This window comes from Convolutriloba macropyga, chromosome 4, assembly GCF_964194025.1.
Source record: "Convolutriloba macropyga chromosome 4, txConMacr16.3, whole genome shotgun sequence".
Taxonomy (NCBI): Eukaryota; Metazoa; Xenacoelomorpha; order Acoela; family Convolutidae; genus Convolutriloba; species Convolutriloba macropyga.
The window spans coordinates 65,903,963-65,926,924 of NC_134471.1; the positions used below are offsets into that span (position 1 = coordinate 65,903,963).

Sequence of the window (22,962 nt, forward strand, 5' to 3'; positions counted from 1 at the left end):
ATAGTCTGTTCTAAGTCTAGTTTTTTGTTTGGTAGATGAAAATTTTCTCAATTGTACGTCAGGACTTCTCCTGCTATGTTTTCTAATTAGTCGTGAAGATTTTTGTTACGACCCTATGACGTCGCCCTAACCACTTCAAATTTGCTTTTTATTCATTCGTTCATGCAATTTTAACTGAAGTGCGTGCGTGACGTCATTTCTCACTCTTAACGGAGCGCGTTTTTTGTTCATTCGCGTGATTTAATTTTTGATCACTCAAAACTTACCTCACTCCACTCTCTAAAATGACGCCCTCACTTTGAAATTGATTTGATTACTATAATTCAAAGAGATAAGGTCAGGTGAATGTGTGTCACTATAAATGAAGGTTATTTGAGAGCAGCTAATACAGGCAGCAATAACTTAAACAGACTCTTTATCAAAAAATAACATCCCAACCTTTAACAGAAAGAGTACTTTTTGTCCTGTTTTTTTACTGTTTTTTGCAATTGCAGATCTACGAAGCTATTGCCGCTGGTTTCTGGCAATGTGCCAGCTATGTTTGTTGGATTTGCGGATGTAGGGGCAAAGTTTATCGCTAATATCACAGAAAATCAACGCATATATTTTACCATATGGTAGAGTGAGTTTGATTTCAATACAAAAGATATAAATGAAATTTACCTAATTTGCCTAAGGTAGAAGAGTGTGAGGTAGAGAAAAAGAAGTGCTTCAAATCCGGGTGCAGTCAAGATCGGGCTGAAGGCTGTGTAAAATTAAATTATATCACCGCTAAAAACTGGAACACTTACACATTTTCAACTTTCACACACTTTCTTACACAATTGTAAAATTTCAACTTTATTATATGGCGTCAGTAACAAATTATGATTTTCAAGTTTGATTTTCAATTTCGGATAACTCTAGGCAACAATATCCTACCTTCTCCAATCTTTTTCTGTTTCGAATTGAGCAGTTATAAAATAACCAATATCAAAAAACAATTTTTTTCCTGAGCTACGTTTTTGGTCAAGGTTGCCAATGTTCAGGTCGACAACATCTTTCAACATTTGATATAACTAAAAACCAAGAAATTGAAAATCAGATTTTTCTTCACAGCGTAAATGGCAAACCATGTGTTGTTTTTGGACATGGCTGGACGTGGATGTGCTTGAGTCTAAATGCTACCATATTTGGTACTTGGATTCTAAGCATCTGCAAGATTCATATATATATATATATATATATATATATAAATATATATATATATATATATATATATATATATATATATATATACTTAGTTCGAGGTGCCAGACGAAAGGGACCTCTAATTAGACTCAAGTCGAATGGCCACAGTGAGTTATCAGGCCAAAGTTACTGGTTTTGCGAAATGGTACAAGCACACAAACGTCTCGACAGTAGTCTGATTTAATTCTGATCTTCGGTCGCTTCTGTCTGATATTGTTTGATCAGATGCTGATTCAAGCTCATAATAGTGTGATCAGAAAATTTTTTGAGTGCAATTGGGCCTGATCAGGAACCATTTCAACCGCATATTTTTTCTTTTAATCTTTGTACTGAGAGTTGTTGTCTCTGCCAACATGCAACAAGAAAGCAGCATTCTGATTAGAAAATAATCGAGAATCTGATTGCGCACATCGGGGTCCGGTACAAATAATAGTGAATAACCACAGATTAAGATGTTTTTATTAGAGAGCTTTTTATTTTTTGACACCTTGTTGTTGTCATTGGCAGTGCTCTTAGAACTGAGTTCTCCTAAGTTGATTGTAGTACTACAACCATTATTTTTTTAGTAAAACGATTATGCTATATCAATAATAATAGATTTGTTCTTTTTTATAAGCATTTTTTTAATCAATCTATTTCGAGCGCGCGAGAGTCTGATCAGAGACGATTTAGAGCGCACTTGAGTCTGATTGTAAGCGATTTAGAGCGCAGCTGAGTCTGATCAGAGGTTGATTCTAGCGCTCACTACTCTACTCAGAGGAGGATTCAAACACACGATAGTTTGATCAGAAGCAATTTCGAGCAGACAACGTCTGAACAATGGTCTGAAAAATATCTGGGCCTTGTTGTATAAGGATGTAGAAAATGGTCTAATCAGTGGTAATTTCGATCTGGGGATTGTCTGATCAGAATTAATTTCAAGCGCATAAATGACTGGAGAATGGTCTGGGCCAGGCTCGCACAAAAGATTGGACAATGGTCTTTTATAGGTCTGATCAGTGATCACCATCTGGGAACCTCTGATCAGAGACAACTCAGAGCGCAGTTGCGCTTTTTTGATCAGTTGCTTTGGTTACTTCCATCTGATAAGAGATTATTTTGGTCCGAAAAAGTAGGATCGGAGATCACTGAGAGTAGTGCCATTTAGACTCAGGCGTATGTCTTACTTGCACGTTTAGCAACGAATAGCCTTACATTGAATATTAATTATCCTTATATCTTTACAATTGATACCAAGTAATTGCAATCATTTAGATTGACTTGTAAATGTTTAACCCCTAGTCATGGTTGTGAAATTTACATGTTTCGAATTGAATTGTAAAAAGTAAACATGATTCCTTTTTCATCTAGCCTGACTCGAAGTGTGTGCTGCACTATGCGTGTACCCGCAACACAGGTGGCCTTGAGGTCGTCAGACTTATCCTCAGATCAGCCACTCAACCAGGAAGCAAAGATGGAAGACTTGTCCAGGATAAGGTGTAATATCATTCGCTCTCAGTTTAATTGAAATTTCTTCTCATGTTTATGAAACACGAAAGCAATCATTTCGATATCGAAATTATTATTTCAATTAAGGGCTAGAAGATTAATCAGAAATTTTTTCTTGAGTTGATCTTGATCTGACGTCGATAAAATCGTCTAATTCTCTCACTTTTGTTCAAATCGTAAAAGAAATTTCAAATTTTTCAAAGATTTCGGATGTTTTCAAAATCGGAGGAAATACTTGACTCTCTTGCCCTTGACATTTTTTCTCAAGAAGTACAAACGTGACACTAGCTTAAGCTTTTAACTGTTTGTAAACAGATAGCTGTTGTAAACTGTTTTTTGTAGAATGGAGTGATTCCGATCATGCAAGCAGCCGAAGTGGGTAATGCAGCTGTGTGTAGAGAGTTGCTGGCCCAGCATGGCGAGGAACAAGTCAAGTCACAGAGAAAGGTAAATCATCATTACGAACATTTCTTTCCGTTTCTAGTATACCCTTAAAGGAGTTACTAATCTCATGAAAATTTACTAACCAAATGTACAGAATCGTAAAAGAACATTTTATGAAGACGAGGACAGTTCTTGAGAGGAAAAAATGGTCAATTGTCCCTCAGAGCAATGGTTCCCGGCATTTACTAAACTAAAACACACCGTACTGAGTAACTCAGCAATATCGCTGTTTTCCGCACACATGTTTTAAAATCAGGAAAGCAAGCAAGTGCGAAAAACGCTGACGCGCTCAAACGCTGGTATAAACGTCGGTAGATTTCGCATTCTGAGTGTGCGTAAACTGGCAACAAGTCTGTTCACTATCATCCTTTGATCTCGTCGCCGACTCTAATCTAGTTCTTGATGGGGGGATTAGTCGCCAATTAACGCATTCCTACTGTGATTTAAATTCACAGCAGTGATTTAATGAATTTAGTTCCGATTTATTCTCAAATTGTCTGCAATGTCCGCTTAGTCACTGCTTTCAGCAAATGTGGTTTTCAAAATGTCATGGTAATCATAGTAAGATCCCGGATTATTTCAAAATAAGGTCTGGGAAGTTCACGGCAAGGATCCGGGGATCTTACCGGGGAAATTGGTGGGAATTACAAGATGTGCCAAGATTGAGCAAAATTCCGCAATTCAGGGCGGGGAATTTGGGAATTTTAAGACTCTCGACAGGAAAATGGGGAAGAAAATAAAAGTTAAGATTCCGGGGTTTTCCTGTGGAAGATTCTGGAATAGATGTACTATGCTGTGAAAACCGATTAAAAAATTATCTGTGACGCTATAATTTTGCCCGTTTTTGGCTAAACTTTTGTCTGGTCCCATTTTGTTGCCTCTATGATGTTATTTGTTCGGTACATGATAAATAATAAAATCTAACAATGACGTTGACAACCAACGATCAGTAACCGTCTAACTTTCCATGAAGCGAGACACTAATGCATTCATGAGCGCACAAATTTTGCCGATAAACCAGTGCTGATAAATGTTTGAAATCACACTTCGTAAATTTGAATAGATTGCACACGTTTGATTTAGTTTGTGATTCAAGTTACGAGCGTGTGTGAAGGTTTTAAACTTCATGCCTCGAGCAAGCGCTGATTTGCATAGCTTCATCCGTTTAAAAGCTTTATTTTAAGCATCAAAGATCAGCAACAAGTAGGTGTTATTTTGTCTTAGGATTTTGCCTTTTTGGCCTGTCACCAAAAGTACGAGGAGTTAACATCTGGGGAATTTTTATATCTATAACTGAATTTCCGTTCTTTTTCATTCCGTTCGGATATCAGTTTTGATCAGATCTGCCATTTTTTGCGTTAATGTGAATACTCTTACACCATTTTGTATTGGTCAACTGATAAAACAAGTTTTAGTGTCATATTGTGCAAGTTGAGTTATAATTGTTTTATCTCTTCGGGTTAATATTTGGATTTCCTTTTCCAAACCAAACAACGTACCCCGTGGTCAATTGTTCAGTAATTTTTATAATTTGTCTAATATCCAAAAAACTTCTTTAAAAAATTTCAGCCAAATTATAAACCAAACCGAGAAAAAATGAAAATGACTAATATTTTTTGATGGTTCATTTCATTTTTCATGAGATTGGGCCAAATTTTTTTCCAAATACAACCGCAGGCCATTCTCATTGACATTACATGCAGTCAAAAACATACTCCAAAGAAGAAAGCTATTGGTTTTTCTCAGTAGGCTTTTTTATCGAATTGGTATGAACTTTAACTTCGAACTAATTGTACCACCAACCCCACCCCACCTCACACGGCCGCATCTCAGTCCTTTATTTAAACCCCTATGACTGTTTCAGGACAATGGCGACACTGTTCTTCACTTGGCTTGTCGTAAAAAGGACATCGAGTTAGTCAGACTCTTCTGCGAATACACGAAAAGTGTCGACTTTCAAAACGTAAGCGACATTAAAACCTAACCGGTTTCTAATGGTTTATTTTTTTTTATCAATTGACGCACATTTTTAAAATACATGCGCCGATTGCTGGTATCAAAAAAGACAAATTGAAGCTGCTGTCTGTGATACACAGGCGCGTATTCCATTTTTACATGGAAATTGAAAAAGTTATTGACAATTTTTTCTTCAATTCGTTCTCATTATTTCCTGATGGAAAGATAGGCTATATATTTAGCACGAGGGTCACGTGCCTCTCCATATATCTGCGTGGGAGGGGGACGAGGTGGCTGTCAAGTACTTCTACATCATGAAGGCGAACCCTAATCTATCCGATAAGGTCAGAAAGTGGAATGTTTTGTCGCCAAATCCTGGCTAAATCATGCATTTTCAGTCAAATCTCCAACGCTCATCTTAAAGGATGCAAGATCCGGACCTTCAACTTGCAAGATAACCGTCCTGCTTTTAACTGTAGATTGATCTTTCGGATCTATTCTGTTTTGCCCCCTCCCTCCCCCCCCCCCCCCCCTCCCCCCAATAACGTGCTATATAACAACATAAAATTTGTAACTGGGGGCGTAAAAACACTGGGGGGGGGGGGGGGGGCAGAATAGATCCGATCTTTCAGATAAAATCAAACGTTTTCTCTCGCTTCAATTAAGTGGTACTATTTTGGTATCGTCTAAAAACGGCGAACTATGTCGTTGCATTGACCATTTGGGCAACAAGAGTTAAAATATGGTGGTTTTTTTGTTTCGTAGCTGGACAGGTCTCCTCTTCACATAGCCGCAGAGAGAGGTCACACTACCATTGTCGAGTTACTGGTTGACAAGTTCAAGGCATCCGTAGCCGCCAGAACCAAGGTATTTATAAATACTCAAGTCAACAACAAATTTCAGCGACAGTTTGCTATCATCTCTATAGTGTTGGAGGCTGAATTTGTAAACATGACATCGTTTCTTCACTGGATTTTATTCATCAAAGCATTCTCCCCCACCCCAGCATCTATAAAAAACCTGAACAACGAGCTGAGAAGACGAACTTTTGAAGACCCTAATATCTCATGGAATCTTGTAAGATTAATACTTATCTTTTTTTTTCAAAAAGCCTGTATAATCCGTCATGATAGACATCCGGTATCGACTCGGAGAGGTACTATGACGCCGACTGTTATTGTTTGTTGTTTGTTTTTGTTTGTAGGATGGCAGTACCCTCATGCACATAGCCTCCCAATGTGGCCACCCTGAGACTGCTCTCATGTTCCTCAAAAAGGGAGTCCCTCTTCACATGCCAAATAAGGTTTGAGAGACATTAATCTCTATCAAACAACGACTTTCCCAAAAAAACAAACGCAAAATATAACTCTCTCAGGTCACTTCTATGATTTCAAAAATGTCGGAAATGTTCACATCTGTCAAAAAGCATCCGGGTTTTCAGAGTTTTTCTAAAAACCAGCCAAACACGTCAATTTTTTTTCCGGTTAAATTTGTGATTTATTTGATCTTTTGCTACATATGAAGCTATAGATTTGAGTTATTGCTTTTTTCAAACCATAACACACATGTTTATTCAGATTAAACTTGATTGTTCCTTTTTGTAGGCGGGTGCTCTGTGTTTCCACGCTGCAGCCATGCAGGGTCACGTGCAGGTGATAAGGGCTTTAGCCCAGAAGGGGGCAGTGATTGATGCCAGAGACAAAGACAACTACACCTCACTCCATCTGGCTGTCAGATACTGCAGGTACAAAAATATGGATAACAAAATCAAATTTTTAATAAACACTTTGATTAAAAATTCTCAGCTTCTCTTTTTACTTTTTTTCCAGTTTAATCTCTTGTCAAACATCTGTTTTGGAAACCATTAGCCTGTATCGCTAATGTCGTCACTATTTCAATTTAAATCTCCATTTTAAGCGTTGAAAATAAGTGAAATTAACATCAAATAGTATTGATGATACTTTGATAATTTATGCCAAGGATTATCGCGAAATAGTGAAGCTATTTTCCACGTTTTATAAGCTTTCAATTAGAAAGAGAAGAACGCAGACAACAAAACTTTGAAGACAGAGCAGAAACTAGCTACACTTGATCAACATTTGGTGTAGCCAATCATAATAATTAGTGGTTTTTCGGGCGAATAATCAAACTTCAATTGAAAACTGAAGACTAAAATCGGATTAAATCAACGACTGAGAACAGCTAATTACCGGATTAAGGAATTAATTATGTTAACCACAGAAAAATTCAACGGTTTTGAAAGTTTTTTACACTGAATGAGCGTCAAAAACACAAATTGTTCGTTTGCAGTTTTTGAGGCAATTCGGCAAACGATAACTTATTACTTCCATTGTGTACGACACTTCACTTGAAACACGATTTGGTTCCCATCAATAGGTAATCAGGTCTGCTTCCTGGTTTACTGATATTTTTTCTGAAACAGATATGGTGACAACTTCAAGTCTGGTAACCAATATTGAAATCAGCCGAAAAAGGAAACAAAACTGTAATTTGCATTTCTCATTCCACATCTAACACTATATTTTTTAAATTTGCATCATTCAATAAACTTTCAAAAAATAGCTTGAAAGAATTTTAACAACATTTGAATTCGTTTCTCCAAAACATTTCAAATAGAACTGGAAAACAGACAGTCGTTAAGCCAGATAACCGGATGGTATTTTTGTGAACACAAGGCATGTTTCAAATTAATATTGAGTTCTGGTAATGAATTTTACTATCACGAGCTCAAAATTTCACAATTGGGCAAAAATTAAAGTGGTGAATTCCTCGTTTTCATACTATTTGTTTCACTCTCAGTGGCTTTTTTGTTGTAATTTCAGCTTAGTTTCTTTGATAACTACAAATCAAACCTATTATCCGAGAACTCAGAAACTGATTAAAGTATATTGTCAATAAATTACAACCGTTTAAATATTATAGGCAAGGTTTTTCACCTGTCACCGAATTCACTGAAAAAGCATATCTTGGATCAGTACTGTAACAGAGCTCTGATCATAACACTTGTTAGAGTTTGCACGCCTTGAATCAAGTCTTAAGTCTCAGAAAGTCTTGAGCCAAGTCTTGGTCAAGTTTTGACAACTCTTGTGTCAAATCTTGAGCACACTTGTTGCTGTTTTTTTCGTTCGTTTTGGAACGAAAGAAAAGCCCCGCGATGTAAAATGGCTTGCATTCAAAACCCGCCAAAGTCAATCAAAGAAGCACAAGAAAATGTGGGCACTTCCACAATGTTCACGTGATAGAATACTTTGTGATAAAAACTTTGGTTCCAAGTCTTGATCAAGTTCTCCCCACCCCAGTGTTTTTTATGACCCCCCAGTTACAAATTATATATTCTTATATAGCACGTTACTATGTTAGAAATTAGCACGTGCGCCTGGGCATCATAAAAATTTATGCTCACTAAGCTGGGGGGGGGCAAATTCTGTTTCGCAAATTCTGGGGGCTCACAGCCAAATTCTGTTTCGCCCCCCCCCCCAACTTAGTGAGCATAAATTTTTATGATGCCCAGGCGCACGTTCTATTTTCTTACATAGTAACTTGCTATATAACAACATATAATTTGTAACTGGGGGTCATAAAAAACACTGGGGTGGGAGGGGGCGAAACAGAATAGATCCAAAACTTTTTTCATCGCATAAGCATACCAGTCATGACTACTCCTTTGAGACCATTGAAAAAAAGTGGTTTCTGAGTGAATATTTGGGACATTTCAAGTTGAAAGGTGCTCAACTAAAAAATAACTCAGTGAGATTAGCAAATTTATTGTGACAGATCTGAAGATTTAGCTAATTTTGAATTTTAATAAAGTGTCTTCTCAAAACTCTTTGTAGGACTTGGCAGGTCTTCATAATTCTTATGACCTGAAAGAAGACGTGATAATTGCTGATTTGTCAATCCAAGATGTGCATTTAACTGTTGAAGTACTGATCAAGACTTGGAACTTGATTCGGGGGTTTAAGATGTAATGTTCCCTTTTTAACCATATAGCTTGAGCTATTAATTTTTGTGATGAGTTTCTTTTGAAATGTGCCAAAAATCACCTTGCCAGATTGATGAACTTCTAAAAAACCTGTGATGACGATAAAATAGGACAATTTGGTGCATCTTCAAAGCCCTTAGCAAGTGATACAGAACTCAAATACAAAAAATCTAGAGTAAGTAGATCATTGCCCGAAAAGTGTGAAAACTTTCAAGCGCTTAAGAAAGATTTTTAAAATTAATCACAAAGCAGACTAGTAACACAGTATAATTTTATCTCGACCTCTGAGTTTGAACGAGCAAATTCAGATTTTTTGTAATTCTAACGTTTTTTTCACAGCTTTTATTAACTTTTTCAGACCTGGAGTAGTTCAGGCTCTCCTGGGCTATGGAGCAGACACTAAGCTGAAGGGAGGCAAGGCGGGAGAGACACCTTTGCATATTGCGGCCAGAATCAAAAATGGAGATGCTGTCTCGGAGATGCTTCTCAAATCAGGTCAATAAGTAATAAATTGAAGCATCAAGAAAATTTATGTTTATTAATGAATCAGAGAATGTTTTAAAAGATTTATTAACAGAAAAAAGGCTTATTGTATGAGTTGAGTCTCTATGGCTTCAATAATTGTCCATTTTTTCATAAAAATGTATCAAATTTGATTTTCGTCACTTATTGAGGTAAAATGGGGCGACTTTTGATTATTTTTACGTTTATAGATTTGAAAAAAATTAACTGCTATAGCCGTACCTGAAATTCAGAGTAAATCAGTGTGAAATCAAAATGTTTCCGAAAAATTATCATTACTGATTCAGAGTCTGATCATGTCACATTTGTCTCTGATAACCTCTGGTTCAGACTCCAATATAATCCAGTTCAGACTCTGATATATTCTGAGTGAGACTGATCCCGATCGGCTTCAATGCTTGAGTTCGTTTTTAACTAAACCAAAATTAGCCCATAAATTAACTTATGGACTATAACACAGGTTGTGTTTCAAACTTATTAGCGCTTTTCTTATCAAATGAAATAGAGGCGTTCTAAACAATTGGATTATTAATAGCTCTCAAACAAAGTTTGTAGCAATTATATTAGTCCTGTCGGTCTTTTTTAAACGCGATTTTTCGCTTGACCGATTTTTCGTCTGACGCTTTTGACTGTTCGTCCTCAAAAACGTGATAAACTGGTAGCGCCCACCGGCCATTAAATGCCCTTAGAGCCTTTCAGCTCACTAGTCTTCAAGTTTGCGATTCAAATATGTTTTGGAGACTTATACTTATGGTGCGAAGGGCGGTTCTTAGAGATTGACAAACACCCCCCCCCCCCCGTTGCCACCCCATCAGCCCCCCGGTGCACCCCCCCCCCCGCTGCGCCCACTTACGCCCCTTCAATTAAGCTAATGCTAGCCTCACTAAACCGTGCCTAGCTACTGACGAAGCCAACCGCTCGCCGGTCGTTTGAGAGCAATTCGCCCGGCATTATCCGGTTATGTTCATACAATTTGGATTTGGTTTAATTTTGAGATCAGTCCCCCCACCCCCACATCTTTGTTAACATATAACTTCTGCGCCCTTTAAGCGCACGTGCTATATTTTACATAGTAACGGGCTAAATAACAACTATTTTTGGGGGTAAAAGAACACGGGGAAGGAGGGGTTTGAATAGATCCAAATTTTGTACATTTTTGAAATGTCTGTCTGATCGTTTGCAGGTGCGAATGTGAATGCGACACAAGAGAATGGAGAAACAGCTTTGCATATTGCAGCTAGACATGGTCATTTCAAAATTGTATCTTTCCTACTACAAGATGGCGCAGATCCAACGTATCTGTCAAAGGTAAATATAACATGGATAACACCACCCAGGGTGAAGTCTTCGACCGAAGACAGATACGGACTTGAGTAGCGGACACTTGGTCGTGCTGCTTCGTCTGGGCAATTTGGACCTGAATTGGCTCTGTTCTGTCTGGCTCGTGTCTTTTTTCGGTCTGTTTTGGACTGACCCATAACTATTTTTGATATGGATAGTAAAAAGTTTCAGTTTTTAAACTTTTGAAGTGTTTGCTGTTACCGGCGTCCAAACAAATGATGCGGACTGATCAAAGCCCAGACCGTTTTTGTAAGCTCCTGCGGATCTTTAGCAACTAGCCACATAAGGTTAGAGTGCCCAAAAATTGAAATACATAATTTATAGCCGTTTTATTTTAATTCTACAAATTTATGTCGGCCTAATCCAGTGTCAACTTCGAGTCTGTTTTCTCTGACCCAGGGTTTCCAAAGTCTTTTTGGTATTAGCCAGGGTATAACCAAAATCTGCTCAGTCTGGTTCAGTGTAACCAGAGTCTGTTCAGTCTGGCCCAGGACAACCAAAGTCTGCTCAGTGTGGCCCGGTAACCAAAGTCTTTTCAGTTGCCAAAGTCTATTCAGTCTGGCCCATGGTTTCTAAAGTATGTTTGGTCTGGCCCAGGGTAACAGAAGTCTGTTCAATCTGGTCTAAATCTAAGTTTGTTTGGTCTGGACCAGGGTCAGGGTATGTTTGAGCTGGCCCAGGGTTTGACTTGAGCCTGTTCGGTCTGGCACAGTGTTGTCAACGTCTGTTCGGTCGGGCTCATACCAAACCTTAAGTCTCTTCGATCGGAGCCCCAATTCCTGGACCACACCAGTCTGGCTCATACCTGTTTCTGGCTGAGGACCTCATCCTAGGAATTTAAATAAATTTAAAATAATGACAGAAGAACGAGTGAACGACCCTGATTATGCCGAAATATACATAAACTTATTGTTTCTATAGAAAGTTTCCTGAAAACGAGAATTTATTGTCTAAATAACGTTTTGGGCGATCGCATTATCCCTTCAGAATTCATTTAGCTATCCAAGTTTCTTCTGTTACGTGGGTGTTTAGAATGGCGAAAATGCACTGCATATAGCAATACGATACTGCCGATTGGCGATAGTGGACGAACTTTTGAGTTTCCTCGTCAAAGACAGAACCAGAAACGAAGCTGTGTCAATGCTCAACTCACAGAACCTGGTAAGTTCGTTTTGTGGTTGGATAATTATCTTCAAATATCTTCAAAAATTTAACTATCTTCGTTCATATGTGATGGGTGATTACCCTATAATCATGCAATTTTCACCACAAGATTATACCGACCCTTTTATCAAAAAATCACCTGAGTAGACCACCAATCCAACTGAAAGACCTGATTTAATGAAATTTTTATGTGGACAAGGGATTGTAGCTTGAACGGACCCCAGGCAATTTCAGCAGATAATTGCACTGAATGACCAATTTTTTATATAAAAGAGAAAATATGTGAAATTCCCGTTTGCAGAAAGACGTATACCAATGAAGAGCCATAAATAATACCCTTATATACCGACAGCAACAGCTGAATGGCAAGGACAAGCTTTCTTTAAATATTAAAATGAGATATACAATTTTGTTCCATTTATCTAATTATAGTAATCTGTTGCTAAATCAAACGGAGTTTCAAATTTAAAAAAAATAGGGTTTATCTTGCAATCCTATCCGTTATTCTGTTGAGTCTCAGGACACGAATTTAACAATGATATATGGAACTTACATCATGCTCCAAAATTTCTCCTTGAAACATTGCGACAGATCAGGAAAACTTTTAGATGTAAAAAGTAAACCGATTGCTTTCCATACACAAAGAAAAACACAAATTTATCTCTGCAAAGAATTTTTCTGGCTCCAACATAACGTTAAAAAGTAGAAACAAAGTTTTGTTGTGCATAAAGCACTGGTTTTTATTTGAGCAACCTAACATCTCTTGTTTCATTTACAGGTGACAAATCCCGATATAAAGCTCAACATAGGCAATCTTAGTGATTAATTGTTAGAAAAGAACAACAGAACACGTTATCACACCAAATTATCAACACTAAATAGTGTAAAAAATCAAAATTTATTTTTTTGCAAAGTTTTCTTGGACCAAAAACTTAGTTTTTCATGAAAATACCTTAAGCTAAAGAAAATTGGGTAAAGTCGATCAACATGTTGCGGCTTGACAATTTTCTATTAAATGCTTTTCTTGAGCTCTACAATGTAAATTGCATACTTTTTTCAACATATGGTTGAATGAAGTTTATAATAAGAACAATAGGCTGTAGCGAGATGGGACCTCAAACAAGTTCTGCAGATAATTGCACCTAATGAACATTTTTTAAAATTAAAAGAGAAAAAAATGTGAAATTCCAGTTTGCAGATATACGTATACCAATGAGGAGCCGACACTAACTCTATTAAAAACTGACGGAAATAGATTTTATATTTCGGTTTTACCAACTGTACCAACTGAAAAAAGTATAAACATTTGGTCGCAATGTGGATATTGCAAAAAGTGAAGTTTTTTGATAAAAATTGGTCTGTAGCAAAATTTCGACCTCAACTTTACTTTTATACGACCACCTGAAAAAAAATTATATTGAGTTTTGACTGCCTATAGATTTGTTTTACGTTGAAAATGTATATAAAAACGGCCGTTATGGATCTAAATATGGTTTTGTTGTTTTTTTGGTTTCCTCCTCAGAAGAATTAGATCCACGTTTTCTTCAAAAATATAGCTTCTCTTTGTTTGTAAATTTCCACGAAAATTGATATTTTTCAGGTTTTTGGCAGTCAAGACCAGTTCATTAGCACCAGTAGACGTCTTCTTTTGCAAAAAGAACGGTAGAGATTTGGTATTGTTGGGTACAGTAAGAGATAAATTTCCCTTTCGTCTCAAAAAAATCCTCTAAAAACTTTTATATTTTCCAAAATACATAAAACGTCAGATATTTTTGTGTTGTTTCTGTTATTTTTATACTTTGCTGGACTGTACTAACTGTAGCAGTTGCAAAGTATATAAATATTCCGTCCGGATGTGCAAATTTTAAAAAAATTTGAGTTTTTTTAAGAAACCGGTCTTAAGGGAAATTTCGTCCTTGAAAATGCAACATTTCGAGCGGAAATGCGTGTGTTATGATATTTTTTACTCTTCGTTTTAGTAAATATTGCTTTCAGCAGAACTTAGTTATAATATCTTCGGGTTTGTATGCATTTGTATTTTTCAGGACTCTTTTGAGTGAAGCAAAACTGGCTCTTCTCACGAATTCAACTTACGGAGCTAGTCGTTTAATTGGTGCATTTTCCCTGAATGATCTCCCAGATATCGTACAAGGATCATATATCGTTTTCGTGTTGTAATACAAATGCATATATGATTTCCTGGTAATCATACCTTGATCGTAAAAATTTCCCCTCAAATCATACATCGGTCATAAATGGTTTCCTCACTATTCACAAAAGTGTCATAATTGTCTTAACTTTTTATGATAACCTGGTTGTTGCACAAGGATCATATATGACGGAGCTAGTCGTTTTGGCAGTCAAGACCAGTTCATTAGCACCAGTAGACGTCTTCTTTTGCAAAAAGAAGGGTAGAGATTTGGTATTGTTGGGTACAGTAAGAGATAAGTTTCCCTTTCGTCTCAAAAAAATCCTCTAAAAACTTTTATATTTTCCAAAATACCGGTTTTTTTAAGAAACCGGTCTTAAGGGAAATTTCGTCCTTGAAAATGCAACATTTCGAGCGGAAATGCGTGTGTTATGATATTTTTTACTCTTCGTTTTAGTAAATATTGCTTTCAGCAGAACTTAGTTATAATATCTTCAGGTTTGTATGCATTTGTATTTTTCAGGACTCTTTTGAGTGAAGCAAAACTGGCTCTCCTCACGAATTCAACTTACGGAGCTAGTCGTTTAATTGGTGCATTTTCCCTGAATGATCTCCCAGATATCGTACAAGGATCATATATCGTTTTCGTGTTGTAATACAAATGCATATATGATTTCCTGGTAATCATACCTTGATCGTAAAAGTTTCCCCTCAAATCATACATCGGTCATAAATGGTTTCCTCACTATTCACAAAAGTGTCATAATTGTCTCAACTTTTTATGATATCCTGGTTGTTGCACAAGGATCATATATGATGTCCCGCTAATCATACAGAATCATTGATGATTTCCTGGCAATTATACAAGGATCGTACTAAGAAGTAGAGTTTGATTTGTTTGACATCTTATGTGATCCTTGTATAACTACTACGAATTAGTAACCCTGGCGTCATTAGGTTAGGTGGGGGGAGGGTTAGGTTATGGGGGTTGGGGGAGCGGGAATTTGACTGGATACCATCAGCTTAAATATTAATTGTTAATCATGGTTTGACTTAAAATCAGAAAATTTGCTTCCTGTCTTAAAGGCATGGCTTCTTACTTCTTGAGATGTATAAAAAATCGACGTAGTTGTTTTTCTATTGCAACTAATAATTCCTCAATTTAAACAAAATCTCTTTTCTTGCTCAAAAAAAGTGTTCTCCTTGAAGCTTGATTAAGTTTTGCGACAATACTTACCTTCAAACATAATTGATTTCTCTCCAAAATTTTGAGCGGCTATGTGTACGCTAGAATGGGCTAACAATTTTGAATACAAAAGTTTTTCGCTAGAAAGAAATGATAGGTTAAGCTTATTTTTTATTCGACTATCTCAATTTCCATTCACAATACACAAAAAGAGGTGTTTTACCGAAAAATTCAAAGAAAAGTTCATCAGAAAAATTAATTTACACAATTCGAATTCAAATGCAATGTCTTTATCCCTTTGTAAGGTATTCAATAAATAGTCATCTGAACCTGAATGGTAACCTCAAATTTCAAAATGGTATATTAATTTTAAAAACATTTTAGAATGTAATTTGTTTACACTAAGCTATCGAGCTGAAATATTTATCTGTAAATTTTTGAGCGAATACTCTAAATTTTTTTCAGCTACCGAATCGAGCAAGAATGAACTTTTGTTGTCATATAAACATTTTTTTTCCATTTTTTTCACAAAAAGCTATACTATTTTACTCAATTAATTCTTATATACGTTGAGACCTCAGTTTGGGTAAAGTTAGCTAAATGCTTTCACGGCATCATGTAAACAATGGTTTTATTGAGTTGAACCGCATAATTTTAGTTCTCTAGTTCATGAGTCCTTAGGCCAGTCACTATTAGGGTACAGTTACATATTAGGGTTACGATAAGTGTTAAAATTGTAAAAAGGTGCCAAGATTGCAAGTGCTCTGTCGAACAAAAGAACAAAGACCACTGTGAAATTGTAAACATCTTTGAAATAACATACATTCAATTCTTCCGGTGAAATACTGTGCAAAATCGTCCTTAATTACTGTTGAGATCGAACGGCTCAAACAAAATCCCTCAAAAACCAAGGCGTGAGAAATCTGTGGAGCTAGTTTGGTTTGCAGGTCAAATTTCCGCAAATTTTGCGACTAAATATGATATCGTTGATACAGTTTTTCGAATGAAGTGCAACAAAAATTACGCTAAAGAGTTTTGTGTCATTTTTGGAAGTAATTTCAACTTAAAATTTTTGAATAAACTGATTTGGCACTCCTAGGAGCTCGACAAATTTTAGAGTTTAAGAATTGCTAACGATTTATGTTTAAATAGTTATGGCGACATTATCCGTTTTTATTTACTTTTGTCCAGATACCTGATCCAGAGCAACCAAAACAACGCAGTTTCTGCTATAACCGCTTTCTTAAAATGACCGTTCTCCTGCTTCTGAAAAGTAATTTCAACAAAATTTTTTAGCGGCTTATAAAATTAGAGTTTACTTTGTCGTGCAAAAAAATTATGGATTTCAATTATCGCCAGCATCATCTCAAGGAATCAGAAAGTCAATAGCGGTGTGAATACTCGGTAGATTAACTTTCTTTTCGATTTTATCTTTATCACTTCTTTTTAAAACGGAAGTCCAGGGTCGAGAAAAAAATTGGAAAAATATGTAAGATAAGCGGTAAAAAGTTGTTTTTTTTTGCCGCAAATTATGGACAAAATTTTGCAGTGAAATGCAGTGAAATTATGTAATTTCACCGCTAGTGAACGGTGAACTTACAAAAAGTTACCACTTTTCCCCGCCCTTAGACGCGTTTGAACCTCTCACCTCCTGCATGTCATCCACGTCTTCTTCCACTGCGGCACCTCTCAGTAACTTCTACTTTTTTGTTTTGAATATAAGTCAAATTAACTCTACTTTCTGTAAAACATGCGCTGAGATTTTTTGTAAGATTGCGCTGCTTACTCTAGTGATGAAATTACATAAAATCTCCGCTCAGAAAAATGTGTCAAAAAAATGCAAGATTAAGGGATAACTTAAGGGGGATTAAATCTAACAATTCCTCCCTTACTCCCCATTGATTTCACCGCCTTCACTGCTGATCTCACCGCTACCAGGCGATAAAGTTTTTTTCAGCGCATTCACCACCTGATTTAAGTAATTTCAACGCATTCGCCGCTTATCTTAGAAAACTTTCCGCATTCACCGCTTATCATACATAATTTTGCGTTGAATGGCGGTGATACCTCGAACCGGGTTACAAAGTAAAACGAAAACATTCAGCTTTTTTACTTGACAACTGTTTTTTTTTCTTGCAGTACTGAAGCATTTTACTTTCAAACAACAAGATTTTGTATTTCTGTCGGCGTGAAATTTTATTTGTTCACAATATGTGCACGGACTTGAATTTTTGCTAATTTTATTATAATTGAACTCAAATCTTGCGTTTCTAATATTAGGATATATAATCTCTTTTGTAAAATATAACTTAAATCATAAATTGTAGTTCTAAACAATGGCTGTTTGAAAACATATCTATTTATGGCGTGAGACATGGCTTCTAAGGAAGGCCAAAGTATTTGATGTGTATTTCATTTGTCGAGTTGAAACAGTCTCAAAAAATTTATGAAATGCTTTTTAATATCAAAGCAATTTATGAAAATAATTTTCAAATATTCATTATGTACAAACTCTTACACTTTTAAAGGACAAATATGAAGTCATATATGTCAAGTATGTAACAAAGTTGGTGAGAAATTACTCATATTCGAATCTTTCAAACTTGATATCATTTGTTGACTTCTCATCATACTTAATTCCTGACTCAAATGCTCGTTCGTTCGCGTAAGTTTACTTTGGTTATCTTTCAAAGCCGCCACCGTTTCTTCCAGTTTTCGATACCTCCCTAACTCAGATCTCAGCTGGTTAACTTCGGAGTTGACCTTTGACCTCTGTGTCAAGTTCTGACATTTAGCCTGAAGTTGGTATTCTGAAAACTGGTGTTTCATATCTATCAATTCTTCGTCTGTTTTTCTTTTCATTTTTTCGACGGTTGACCTCTGGGATTGTTCATACCTTAATTGGTCTTCAAGCTGGTTAACTTTAGCCCTCAAGGTCACCAATTCGCTTTCTTGTGAGGCTTTTATCTCTCTCAACCGTTCGCTTAATTGGGCATTTTCCAGACCCAAACCATCAATTTGTTGCTGCTGTTGACTTATAACCCTTTTGTTTTCGGTTATAAACTTTCGCGTGTAATCGCGGAATGTTGATTTCAACATGGCCATAAAAGTCGGGCTATCCTCCAAACTTTTTGGGCCTTCCCAAAATTGTTCAACTAAATTTATGAGTTGGGCTGAGAACTGACTTTCGGCGTCCTTGAATTCTTTTGAAACTTTCCCATTATTCGACTTTTCCTCGTTTGCAAACTTTGTCGGCTTTCGGCTTTGATAAACGAAATGTTCCGAATCGTTACTTCGACCCGAAGAACTAGAATAAGTAGGACTCGGCGTGAATGTTACATAACATCCTTTCAAATGTGACTCGCTTGCGCAACTCGGTGACTGAGTTACGTAATCTCTAGCTTGATAGTCATACCGAGTTTTAGACTTCGATCGTGATTGGCCCGATTGATGATTATTTCGAGATTTTTGGAAAGTTTTGTGGTGATAATCGGAGCTATCACTTTCATCGCTTTTAATTTCATCGATCAATAATTTCTGAATTTCTGAAGGTTTGTATTCCGACACTCGGCTTTTTCGATTGTCTGGGACCCGTTTAGTCGAATCTGATTGGTCGTCGTTTCGACGAATCAGGTTTGAGAAACGCTGACTAGCTTCCAACCTTTCCGCGTCTTTGATTGGTCGGTCATCCAGGTATTCTAAATTTGGAAGAAAACTAATTAATAACTGTCGATAATCAGCTACCTGTTTTGAAACTGGGTTTAATCTTAAATCTATCCGTTTAATATTTGTGTTGTGCCGCAAAAATTTAAGCTCATCTAAGCTTTCAATTTGGTTATAATATAGGTTTAAGCTTTCTAATATTGTCAAGTGTTCTAGACCGTGCAATTTTGAAATAGAATTTCTAGAAAGATCCAATTCTTTAAGCCTGGTAAATCGAAGCAAAGATTTTCCAATTGTGACTACTTTTTCGTGGTAAGTTCCGGGTAGCGAAAGGGCTTTAACATTGTCGAGTCGTTCCCGGTCTAAATTTAGTCGTTCGCGTATCCAGTCTTCGGTCAATTCGATATCTTTGTGGGCTTTTTCGTAGGTATCACACGATTTAGAACCCATTTTTGGCTTAAAAAATTATTTAGTGTACTAAAAAGTGCCTAGGACTATAATGCAAATAAAAGTGGCAGAAATGACGAAAATATCAGTGAAAGAAAAGTAAAGTTGTATTTTTTAAGCTAAAAATATTGGTTGATACTTCTAAATGCTATATTTTTAAACGTAATCTATTCAAGTTTTCATCAAATTATCATATTGAAAATTTGAAGTAACCATAACTATTATTGATAATCAGCTACGATAGTCAGCACGATTGTACGTAAAACAAAAACGATTACTCAGTTATGGTCAAAAAGTTATAACAAATAAAGCTATAAAACTCCTCCAAATGTAACAAAAATTACACTGCCAATAACTTGTTTCAGATTTTTCAAACTTCAAGTCTGTAAAGCTTATGTGATAAACTATTTTACTATTGAGTAATGAATATTAATAAAAATGAAAACAATATTGAATGTGTTTGATTTTTCAAGTAATCACGTTTCGGTTAAGAAAAAATACAGCCACACAAAAAGCTGCTACTGTTAAATGTTCTAATTCAATGCTTTATAATACGGCTTGATATCATTACAATCGCGTATAATATAAACACGTTTGTTGTTTTTGTCTTTTCGTCTTCGCCTTAAAATGAAAAATATCCCACATTAAATGTGTTTTAATTCCCGGGGGTGAAAAATAGGAAACAAGGATGATTTTTAAAGCAGTATAATAAATATGACTAATCTCCTTAATGTTATGTGCAGGTGACGGAAAAATGTTCACAATTTCAAAAGCGTTTTTTATAAAATACATCCCTAACATTTTGATTGCGCTGCTATTAAATGCTATCAATTATAAATCGCTTTTTTTCTGATCTTAGCTTAAGAATTTATTTAACTGCCGATATTTTTTTGCTTGAAAAGTTGATTTTTTTGCAGTGAAAAAATTGCCTTCTGTACCAAAATCTGTGGCTGATTGGCACTTTTGTGGACATAAAAAATTGATGAAATCTTACGGTTTTCTCAATAGGCGCTTAAATGCTTTTTCACTGGCAGTTATATTTGAGTTTATAAATTGTTAATGAATGATCAATTTCAATGCAAAAGTAAAAAAAGTGGTGAAGTTTTGGTGAACTTTATTGGCAATCACCGCCTATAATTTCCCAAGTTTGCGTAGTTTAAAATATTGATTTATTGAAATTAGTTCGACAACAGAGTTTCATCAATTGTTGCGGAAGAGTTCAGAAATTCCATTATGTGAAAATGACTCACATAAAAATTTCGTTTAATCTGGTTAAAGATTTATACATTTTGTGCTCATTTTCGCACTTCAGTTTATTTTTCAAGATCGAGAAAAAGAGATTAAGTGGCTCATCTCGAATTTCTGAAAACACATCTCGAATTTCTGAAAAATGGAGTAAGTTCGTTGATTGAGTTTTCAGAACTAAAAATTACAGAACAAACAGGTAGAGTGAACCTTATTATTTTCGAAAAATGAAAAGAAACGTTTTTTTCATCACAGAAATTTTGTCTTCAAAGTGATTTGTATTGTCATCAAAGATATCCCGGGTTGACCCCATAATTCAAAAAGTTTTAAAATTATAACTTCATATTATGGTTTCTATGAAAAGCTGTAATCATAGAACTCTCATTGCATGAAAGTTGTAAATTAACAAACTTTTAAAGAAATCATGATTAGTGTGTTTCAAAAAATTAAATAGAAAAAAATTTGAAAATAATTATTTTTCAGAGATACCGTATGTATGGAAAAGTTGTAGTCATAGAACTTCGTATTTAAAAAAAAAATTTTTGAATCCTAAGATTTATAGATCGCAATTTATGTCCACTGAACGCGTCCTCGTTTCCATAACTGTTAATATTTGCAGAAAAAGAATGTTGTGTAGGATATGAAAATTCTGATTGAAAAATTGATAAATTTAATTTTTAGGAACAAAAAAAAGGTTTTTTCTCTGCAAAATTTTTCTGGTAAAACTGTGTACTTCAGTTTCGTACATTTAAATCTCGTAATGAAAAGCTCTTTAATCTGCTCTTATTAGGGGTGGGAGAACCTTACAATATAATTGTGATGAAAATCAGTTTAAATACATATCTGACAAATTGCCGGAATGTAGCCGCGATATCTTCAAAAACCTGTGTTCTCAACCTAAAATTGAACAGATTGATACCTCAAAAATTTTTCGATGAAAAGGCTGGCAGTGTCTGAAAGTGATATAGAATTATTAACATTAAAGATGCCTCAAATAGGTTTGAATTATATTAAGATATCGTCAATTGAACTTAACCCCACGAAAGAAAGTATTCAAAAACTAACTTGAGATGAAGGAAAAAGCATTATGACAGAGTTAGGTCTCGTGGTACAGAACTATTACTGCGCTTTAATACTGATGAGGAAAAATTCGATTGAAGAAAACCTCCTGCATGCAGTGTTTCGTCTTATTTTTGACTATTGGTGATTTTTTTCGACAAAACTTGACGGGGAAATAAAAAAAAACATTATCGTAAGACTCCGCAATCAGCTAGAAGTAAAAATGCGCTTCTGACACAAGCAACTACTCCCCCTGCAAAATTCTTTCTTCGTGAACTGTTCCATTACACTAACTAGGAAGGAAACTAAAATGAAAAAAGCCAAATCAAGAAAGAGGGATGTCATTTAGTTTGCACCAATGACTAGCAATATGATAAACAAAATTATTAGAAGCAAAATATTAATGCAAAGGAAATTAGTGAGACAAAAAAGTAAATGCAAGGTTTTTTTATTATTGGGTTTTATGCTTATTATTTAAAATTGCATGGTTTTCCAGCAATTTTTGCCAAGGTTTGGAAACTGTTTCTGCTTTACCAGTATTGAGTTATTACCGCCCATTGAAGCACACTGAAAAACGATTGTAAATAAAATAAAAACTTGCTTTTAAAATCAATAAATTGTGCCATTAATTTAAGTCTCAAGAGTTCTTTTGATTATTGGTTGTTTGTTTTCAGTTTCCAAATAAATTACTTTTTACAAAGTGTCCAAATAAACAAAAATCAACAAGAAAAGTTGTAAAGTTTCCTTAAAATAGACTAAAAAGGTCTAGATTTGCCGGACTATAACAACAATTTTCGAAGAAATTGCCACACTCTTGATCAAAACCTCATCGAAAAGCAATTGAGAACATTATCTGCAATAAAGAAGACCCCATAGACAATGGAAAATTTGAAAAGAAAACAAAAATCCATTAAAAAAGACCGAAAAGCTCAAAATAAAAAAGATAAAGCTTGCACCAAATCTTAATAAAGCTTAGAATTGCATCAAATTTATCGTAAAAAAAAAGCTCCTAACGAGCGGAAACGATCATTTAATATTTTTACAGACAACTGTTTTAGTTAGAAA

The 22,962-nt window shown here is 35.6% G+C and overlaps 2 protein-coding genes across 2 annotated transcripts in view; one reads left to right on the plus strand and one right to left on the minus strand.

The window, feature by feature from the left end:
- The window catches only part of LOC142338137 (uncharacterized), a 244,331-nt gene that overhangs the window by 14,845 nt on the left and 206,524 nt on the right, over nt 1–22,962 (plus strand). The window contains exons 5-14 of the mRNA XM_075387771.1: nt 2,581–2,706; nt 3,061–3,165; nt 5,027–5,125; nt 5,361–5,462; nt 5,884–5,985; nt 6,323–6,421; nt 6,723–6,862; nt 9,480–9,616; nt 10,827–10,951; nt 12,017–12,145. Coding sequence (XP_075243886.1) covers nt 2,581–2,706; nt 3,061–3,165; nt 5,027–5,125; nt 5,361–5,462; nt 5,884–5,985; nt 6,323–6,421; nt 6,723–6,862; nt 9,480–9,616; nt 10,827–10,951; nt 12,017–12,145 — 1,164 coding nt within the window. The remainder of the gene's footprint in view (nt 1–2,580; nt 2,707–3,060; nt 3,166–5,026; nt 5,126–5,360; nt 5,463–5,883; nt 5,986–6,322; nt 6,422–6,722; nt 6,863–9,479; nt 9,617–10,826; nt 10,952–12,016; nt 12,146–22,962) is intronic.
- LOC142337835 (uncharacterized) lies at nt 17,927–20,297 on the minus strand. The gene has a single exon (XM_075387375.1). It carries the CDS (start codon nt 19,594–19,596, stop codon nt 18,034–18,036), a length of 1,563 nt encoding a protein of 520 aa, XP_075243490.1. The 5' UTR covers nt 19,597–20,297; the 3' UTR covers nt 17,927–18,033.

What these genes read in the sequence shown, in the direction of transcription:
- LOC142337835 (XM_075387375.1), bottom strand. Translation starts at nt 19,596, where the DNA reads ATGGGTTCTAAATCGTGTGATACCTACGAAAAAGCCCACAAAGATATC.